The 9,204-nt window shown below is 44.0% G+C and overlaps 1 protein-coding gene across 1 annotated transcript; it reads left to right on the top strand.

The window, feature by feature from the left end:
- The first annotated feature begins 529 nt into the window (after window positions 1-529).
- LOC103035436 (basic proline-rich protein) lies at window positions 530-8,501 on the top strand. Its single transcript, XM_049476028.1, has 10 exons — window positions 530-953; window positions 2,298-2,401; window positions 3,140-4,859; window positions 5,505-5,677; window positions 5,860-5,957; window positions 6,472-6,629; window positions 6,825-7,002; window positions 7,899-8,037; window positions 8,145-8,219; window positions 8,345-8,501. The coding sequence occupies exons 1-10, from the start codon at window positions 641-643 to the stop codon at window positions 8,462-8,464; spliced, it is 3,078 nt and encodes a 1,025-aa protein (XP_049331985.1). The 5' UTR covers window positions 530-640; the 3' UTR covers window positions 8,465-8,501.
- Window positions 8,502-9,204: the final 703 nt, after the last annotated feature.

Below are 9,204 nucleotides of genomic sequence, written 5' to 3'. Positions count from 1 at the left end.
TATTATGGATGTTTAAACTCCTGCTCATTGCAGATAAAATACTACATTTTTTTTAAATTTACTTCATATTTGCCAATTAGATAAAAGTGGGCGCCCTGTGTGTTATTTATTTTATTTATATATGTTTTATTTCTTCATAATAAGTGAATATATTTTTCTAAAATCAGGTAAGTGTTTTTTTTATAAAGTAGTACTATTTCTACACATACACAAATTAAAAATATATATTAATAAATACAAATGCTTCCATTTCACTAAAGCAAATTCCATTTTACAAAAATGTTTTGACACATGATGAGCAATAAATAATGAATGTGTTAATCAAAATCATCATGTGTTACAGATAATAATTGTAAAAAAAAAAAAAAAAAAAAGCAGAAAAAATACAGTTTGGGGACAAAACAGTCTGATCTCAGATGAGCTGCTTGAGCTTTTTTTTATGCCACAGTCACGTGTTTTTTCACATGAATCGATTCAGTTCGAATCTGAGCTTCGAGTTTGACATCACTAGATGATTTGCATACGCAGAGTATATAATCGAGGCTCCAGGTGTAATCAATCACCGGCGACTTTCATCCGGGTTCTGTGCAGGTGTGTGAAGGTGTGTGAATGTCGCTCGGAGAACGAGGGAGGCCAGAGCATGGCTTTGTTGAGGTGTAGAGCGGTTCTGAGAGTGTTTCTCTGCTGCATTCAGCTGGGTTTTATTCAGTATTCAACCCAGGAGGATTTACAAGTCGCTCTAGATCCAAACACTGGTGAATATGAGTGGTATTCCTGTGAAAGCGTGGGCAGCAGTATCTCATCACCTCCACCTGGTGAACCTGAAGCTCCCTCAGTGCTGGAGGATGGGCTTGTAGAAAATCCTGCAATACCCCAGTATTTAGTTTTCTGTAGGAGAAATGCCATGGCTGTAGTTCTGCCCTCAGGTGCGCTCTCTCAGGTGAAGGTGTTTGGTAAGTACATTGTTCCTTACACACTGAAACCATAGTGATTCTACAGGTACATAAAAAAATAGAATATCATTGAAAAGTTTCTTTATTTCAGTAATTCAGTTCAAAATGTGAAACTCTAATTATTTTAGGGACATTCCAGCATTTTGGTACATTTCAGGGGTGGTCACTTCTGAAAATGTTTCATATATATATATATATCATTTTCAGAAGTGATATAAGTATAAAAACTGTAAAATTTAGCTGTGTATACAAGATCAAGGACAAACATGGTTATATAAGTATACAAAGTAAATTTTGACTCTACTCATTAATAGTCTTACAATATGTGTAACAGGGTTGCATTCACTGAGTGACTCACACAACTTGGACAAACATATTTGGAAAAAATAAAACTTGTGAAAATAAATTGTTACAGCACTTACTCTTGGTCTTGCCATGTGGGCAGAAAATGTCCTTGTGATGTAACTTCCTTTGTGCCAGTAGACCAATATTTTTATTTATTCTCTTCCAGGTAAAATTCCTTATGGTAACAGGGTTGAGCGCATGTTGTGGGACACAATTTAATAGCATAAAAACTGTAACATGCAAAACAATGTAGACCAAAGAAGTTGTTTTCATAAGTAAAGGAAGTGCATATCAACAATATACAAGAGGAAGTCATTTATTTAGAGCTTATTTTAACAGTTAAATTTGCCAAAGGAGTTGGTCACCCAAAGAGTGGGACAAGAGAAAACGGCCATTTTTTGAGGTGGTCCAAAAGTTTTTTGAATAAAATCTAAGGAAATTTTAAGGGGTGGGACTGGAAATGTACCAAAATCATAGAATGTCCCTTTAAGCGTTTATTTCTTTAATTGTTATTGATAATGGCTGACAGCCAACAAAAACACAAAAATCAGCGTCAGAAAATTTGAGTATTATACAAGACCAGTTAGTAACTGTGCCAGTTTGGGCAGTGTGTCAAGTCCTGCTGGAAAATGAAATCTGCATCTCCATAAGTCCTCAGCAGAGGGAAGCTAAGGTGTGGGAAAACAAAACTGCACTGACTTTAGACTTGATGATAAAACACAGTGGATCAACACCAGCAGATGACAGACATGACTCTCCAAACAGTCACTGATTGGTGGAAACTTCACACTAGCCCTCGAGCAGTTTGGACTGTGAGTCTCTCCACTCTTCCTCCAGACTCTGTAAAATTTACTAATGATTTGATGTCATCTGCTGGTGTTTGTCTACCATAAGAAATTCATAACTCATTTACACATCTAAATGTTCTTCCAAAAGCTGATATTTCATTTTGACAAGCTCTTTAACATACTGTTCTTGTTCGTTTTTGTTGTTCTGTAGGAATGACTCCTCTGCAGGAGGTCCCGGAGACCTGCGGCTATTCTCTTACTAGAAATCATGGACGGAACATTGTTCATATCAGATACACTTGCTGTGAAGTTCAGGTGCGGCACTAAAAACAGGATAATTGGGCTAGTTTTATAATATGTACACTGTAGTTAGTTTAATCCTGTGAAATCTTGCAGGATTTTGCTAGCCAAGGTTCTCTGATTTATGAGAGGACTTCAGTTTCTGAATCAGTTTCTCTGATTTTGCTATTTATAGGTTTGTTTGAGTAAAATGAACATTGTTTTATTCTATAAACTACAAACTATTTCTCTGTATTTTATTTACTGAAAATAAGAAATGGCTGAAATATTAAAAATATTTTGTACTTTCAGACCTCAAATAATGCAAAGAAAACAAGTTCATATTCAAATATTTAAAGTTTTAAGAGTTTAGAAATCAATATTTGGTGGAATAACCCTGGTTTTCATGTATAACCCAAGTTTTCATGCATCTTGGCATTTTTTTCCAGTGCTGTATATTGCATAATAACAAAATCTTGACTCTTTTTGTCCAGTATCTTGCAGCCCCTCTATTTTGTACCCACATATTATAACACTAATTTAGAGATGGCTGTACAACGTAACATAGATTCATTAACAAATATGAATAGAAATAACTAGCAGTTTGTTGCTAGTTGAATGATTTTTAAAATATTGATACTGCAGTAAAGTGATTATTTATTTACTTACTTACTTATTTATTTACTTACATTTATTTATTATTGGTCTCAGTTTTTTTTTTTTTTTCTTTTTTCTTAAATGATTTCCTGTTTTTGTTTTATGGCCTTTTTGCAGGATGTCACATGTACTCTGAGGATTGTGTATCAGAACCGTGTGGGACAGACTGAGATTGCCACAGCGTCCTGTAGAGTGAGCTCCTCTCAGCCGCCCTCACCGATCTCTCCTACACCAGGACCACAAGATCCTGGGGTTATTTTTCCTGGCGTCTCCCCGCCCCACCGGCCCGGCGTCTCCCCGCCCCACCGGCCCGGCGTCTCCCCGCCCCACCGGCCCGGCGTCTCCCCGCCCCACCGGCCCGGCGTCTCCCCGCCCCACCGGCCCGGCGTCTCCCCGCCCCACCGGCCCGGCGTCTCCCCGCCCCACCGGCCCGACTTCTCCCCGCCCCTCGGGCCCGACTTCTCCCCGCCCCTCGGGCCCGACTTCTCCCCGCCCCTCGGGCCCGACTTCTCCCCGCCCCTCGGGCCCGGCGTCTCCCCGCCCCTCGGGCCCGACTTCTCCCCGCCCCTCGGGCCCGACTTCTCCCCGCCCCTCGGGCCCGGCTTCTCCCCGCCCCTCGGGCCCGGCTTCTCCCCGCCCCTCGGGCCCGGCTTCTCCCCGCCCCTCGGGCCCGGCTTCTCCCCGCCCCTCGGGCCCGGCGTCTCCCCGCCCCTCGGGCCCGGCTTCTCCCCGCCCCTCGGGCCCGACTTCTCCCCGCCCCTCGGGCCCGGCGTCTCCCCGCCCCTCGGGTCCGGCGTGCCCGGCGTCTCCCCGCCCCTCGGGTCCGGCGTGCCCGGCGTCTCCCCGCCCCCCGGGCCCGGCGTCTCCCCGCCCCTCGGGCCCGGCGTCTCCCCGCCCCTCGGGCCCGCCGTGCCCGGCGTCTCCCCGCCCCTCGGGCCCGGCTTCTCCCCGCCCCTCGGGCCCGGCTTCTCCCCGCCCCTCGGGCCCGACTTCTCCCCGCCCCTCGGGCCCGGCGTCTCCCCGCCCCTCGGGTCCGGCGTGCCCGGCGTCTCCCCGCCCCTCGGGTCCGGCGTGCCCGGCGTCTCCCCGCCCCCCGGGCCCGGCGTCTCCCCGCCCCCCGGGCCCGGCGTCTCCCCGCCCCTCGGGCCCGGCGTCTCCCCGCCCCTCGGGCCCGGCGTCTCCCCGCCCCTCGGGCCCGGCGTCTCCCCGCCCCTCGGGCCCGGCGTCTCCCCGCCCCTCGGGCCCGGCGTCTCCCCGCCCCTCGGGCCCGGCGTCTCCCCGCCCCTCGGGCCCGGCGTCTCCCCGCCCCTCGGGCCCGGCGTCTCCCCGCCCCTCGGGCCCGCCGTGCCCGGCGTCTCCCCGCCCCTCGGGCCCGGCGTCTCCCCGCCCCTCGGGCCCGGCGTCTCCCCGTCCCTCGGGCCCGGCGTCTCCCCGCCCCTCGGGCCCGGCGTCTCCCCGCCCCTCGGGCCCGGCGTCTCCCCGCCCCTCGGGCCCGGCGTCTCCCCGCCCCTCGGGCCCGGCGTCTCCCCGCCCCTCGGGCCCGGCGTCTCCCCGCCCCTCGGGCCCGGCGTCTCCCCGCCCCTCGGGCCCGGCGTCTCCCCGCCCCTCGGGCCCCTCGGGCCCGGCGTCTCCCCGCCCCTCGGGCCCGGCGTCTCCCCGCCCCTCGGGCCCGGCGTCTCCCCGCCCCTCGGGCCCGGCGTCTCCCCGCCCCTCGGGCCCGGCGTCTCCCCGCCCCACCGGCCCGGCGTCTCCCCGCCTCCTACCCCTGGAGAACCGCTGCTCCCCTCCTCTGCGACTGTATCTTCATCCGCTATCCCCTGGCCGCTCCAACAACAGGGTGAGATGCTGTAATGTCTTAATTTTCCACAAACCAGATGTAGATTCAACTGGATATGCATTTTATTATTGCCCTTTTATAGTATTGTACTTTCTTACTTTATTGCACACTTGTTTGCATGCCACTATCCAAACCATAGAAATACAGCTCTGGAAAAACGAAGACAACACTTCAGTTTCTGAATCAGTTTCTCTGATTTTTCTATTTATACGTTTGTTTCAGTAAAATAAACAATGTGTTTTTTTTATTCTATAAACTACGGATAACATTTCTCCCAAATTCCAAATAAAAAGTCATGTAGAGCATTTATTTGCCGAAAAATAAAGTTGCAAACAAGTTCGTATTCATTCAGTTTTAAGAGTTCAGAAATCAATATTTGGTGGAATAACCCTGATTTTTAATCAGTTTTTTGTATGCATCTTGACATGTTCTCCTCCACCAGTCTTACACACTGCTTTTGGATAACTGTATGCTGCTCTACTACTGGTGCTAACATTTAAGCAGTTTGGTTTGATTGCTTGTGACCATCCATCTTTCTCTTGATCGTTTGTTCTAGAGGTTTTCAATTTGGTAAAATCAAAGAATCTCACAATTTAAGTGGTCTCTTATTTTTTTCCAGAGCTGTATATGTGCTTTATGTTTCAGGCTGTTTATCTAATGGCAAGTTTGTATTTGCCATTCCTGCCAACATCATGGAGCCCCCGCTGAACCCTGCCAGTCTGACTGTCGTGGGGCATGGTGAATGTAAACCTGCCTTCGTCAACAAAGACATCGCTGTCTTCAACTTCTTAATAACTGAATGTGGAACTCGTACTTACGTAAGATTTAGTAACTTTTTTTTTTTTTTTTTTTTGGGTCACATTGGTTTATTTTCTTTCAGTCACTTTAGTTACACTTTAATGTGCATCTAATTTATTCCAATTTAAAATGTGGAAAAAATGTTACTTTGGTTTTAATGTAATGTTTAAATTGAATGGATTTTTAAATGTATTTGTATCAGCGTATCGGGAAAACCACCATTTACATGGTGGAGGTGCAGATGCCCATCAGAACACTAAACTTCCAGTATGGCATTATCACCAGGGATCATCCAGTCAGGTGAGTGAGTTTCTGTTTTTTGTTGATTTTTGTATACTCTAGTTTTAGTCCAGAAGTTTAATTTTTAATTCTTACTTATGCAGTATGTGCAATATTTGGTTGGATAGGTATGGGCCTTTACAATAGATAGCTGCACAATGTTTTTAGTTAAAGAAAAAATCAAAATATTCTCACTTCCTATTGTATATCTACTAGAGACAGATTATATCTGTCCGTATTATTTACTTTACTTAAACCTGGATATATGGAGATATTTGGAGTGCATTATTATTATTATTATTATTATTATTATTATTATTAGAATAATCATGATTTTGGATTATTTACTTCTGTTACAAATCTGCTAGTTTTTTTTAAATATCTGTGGTATGCCATATATTGTTTGCAATAATTAAACATTTATTTGTATTTTGTGCAGTAGTGTGTTCTATTAAATATTTGCTTATATATTTATTTATATTGATATGTAATTTTTTTTTTTTTTTTTTTTTTTTTTTTTTTTTTTTTTTTAAAGAGTGATTGTTGAGTGCCGCTACTCAGAAATTAGTCATCATGATCCAGGTCAGCCGGCAACTGGCTGGACCACTGCGAAATACATGGTGATGAGTACCAACGTGCCAGACTTGGTGAGAGCCAAGGGACTATTTGGAGTTGAGCTCAGGATTGCAGAAGGTATGTTGTGTAAAAAAAAAAAATACATTACCATCATTTGTGTGCTGCAGAGCTTTCACCTGTCACAGAGCTAAATTAGAGATTTTTAATTAGATATTTAAAGACAGACGCCCAGTATGTAATGTGTTGCTGTTTATTCCCCTGAACTTGTGTTGTATTGGAGTCTTATTTTTAATTATTTTTTATTCTTTTTAGACAAAACCTTCTCCACATTCCTCCCTCATGATCACCAGCCCCTGAGAGTTCTCCTGGGGAAACCAGTCTACCTGGAAGTGCGATTAAAATCCCTGAAGCCTGAAGCCACTCTGCTGGTGCACTACTGCATCGCTTACCCTCGTTCTGCCAAGAGCGCCTTGGTTCTGGTCTATGAGGGGTAGGAAACTCAAGCTTTATCAACTGGAGTATTACTGGAGGGCTCCGATTGGTCTATTGATCTAAGGTGCTGCCACTGATTAGGAGATTGCTGGTTCGAATCCCGGTCACGCAGCTTGCCATCAGTTGCCGGAGACGAGAGAGAGCAAAATTGTCCCTTCTGTTTATGCCTAGTTTTGTGTTAAGTGCTTTGAGTTTTTAGTAAATGTACAATATAAATAACAAAAATGCAGGAGGGAGGAACTTGACAGGAAGAGGACAGAACATACAATCACACCCTGGGCATCCAACAAACAAAAAAAAACATGCATACGCATGTCCATAAGCATCTAATTAGAGGTATATCTACCTGTAGCAAAGCATAGCTATATAAATATAAGGAAATTGTCAGTGGAGTATGATAATTAGAAGTTCAGGGGAACTGTGGAAGTTGCGAGGGAATCTGAAAGTCTGAGAATGTTTGGAGAGAACTGCTTGTAAACTGGTATGAGAGACTAATCAAAACTGTAATAACATTTGATAAACAACCTTCTTAAAAAAAGTGAGAAAGTGAGTAAGAAAAAAAATCTTATGGCCAACATTATCCCAACATTTTTAAAACTACATTTAAAGTAGACAAGGCTATTGTATTTAGGAACTCATTCATGAAATCAACACCTTGCCAACTGTGAAGCATGGGGGCGGATGTATCATGCCTTTGGGGTTGTGCTGTCACCAGTAGCAATGGGAATAATGTATGGATGAAAAGAAACATGGATCCTATATACCAGAAAAAGCTAAGAAAAAATATGCAAGATAAAAATAATCTAGCTCATGATCAGCTGGTGCATTGATGTTAAGGACTAAAGGTCATTAAGTTTATGTATTTAATCCTCTCTACTCTGTTCTGTTCTGCAGTTGCCCCAACCCTCTGGATGCTGACAACATATCCATTCTCCACATGGCCGACCTGCCGCAGAATCGCCACAAGCGTCGTTTTGAAGTAAAAGCCTTCCAGTTCATGGACCAGTGCACCAATAATTATCTCAACGAGGAGGTGCGGTACATTTTTAAATGACATTTTGAAATGATTTTTGCCTTTATACATTTTTGTTTTCATGTAGAATAGAATATTAACTTCCTCTCTCCCTTTACTTTCAACAGATCTACTTCATGTGCTCTACTGAAGTCTGCATGCCCTCTGAGACTCCCTGTAGAGAGACATGTTTTGATGTGAAGGTATGTTTCAGTATTTTGTCTCTCTCTCTCTCTCTCTCTCTCTCTCTCTCTCTCTCTCTCTCTCTCTCTCTCGTCAGTGATGTAAATCTTATTCTTAATTTTTTTCCCCTCATTTTCTCTTCTAGTCTCCATCAACTGCTGCTGATGTGCAAAAGCCACAACCTCCATTAGTTGGTTCGTTCCAATCCCGTGACTTTTCGTTTTTAGATGATCTGTCCTCACTGAAGGTTGCTGATGCTCAATAAACTATGCTATTAAATCCTTGTGAAGTTCTTCATAGAATCTGTGTCACTTGCTTTATTGCAGTATTTCTCAAACTGTGGTTCTCAAATATTAGTTAATATTAGTTGGTACACTAAATTAGTTATTGTGGGTTTTTTTTCTTTGTTTTGTATTTATTTTTTACGTTAGAACCTGTGTTTAAAATACACTTCAGTCCTTCACTCTCAAAATACAGTTTTATCATTAACATTATAAAGTTTCATTGGTCCTACAGTAGAACCCAGTGGAATGCCACAAAATCTGCTTTATCAACCAACAGTTCACTAGTTTCTGCACTACTGTTAATAGATAAACGAGCTAGTGAACACTGTTAGTTCACTGATCGGCTCTATTGTTTTCCTCTGTTTTAATCCTGACTCTGAGATTCTCAGTAGGATAAAATACTGTATTAACCAGAAACAATCAAAATACTCATCATAGTACTAACTTACAATAATACTAACTGTTGGTCACTTTCATAAGCGTTTCACTAGTATCCTGTAATTGTATAGTTCTGTATAGAAAATCTGCATTTGTAAAGATGCGAGTATTGATGGCTGAAAAAAATATATATTTATATATATTAGGGGTGTCACAATTTTGATTATCGAAATCGATTGAAATCGCCATGGTCTCGAGCATCAAAGTCAAAAAGATGATCTACGATCCCTCCCTCTAAGCTAGGCAAACGGTGCAGCGCACTGTAGCGACGCCGCGGACATTG

The sequence above is a fragment of the Astyanax mexicanus genome, chromosome 3 (assembly GCF_023375975.1).
Source record: "Astyanax mexicanus isolate ESR-SI-001 chromosome 3, AstMex3_surface, whole genome shotgun sequence".
Classification (NCBI taxonomy): Eukaryota; Metazoa; Chordata; class Actinopteri; order Characiformes; family Acestrorhamphidae; genus Astyanax; species Astyanax mexicanus.
This window is presented reverse-complemented; position numbering and strand designations above follow the sequence as displayed.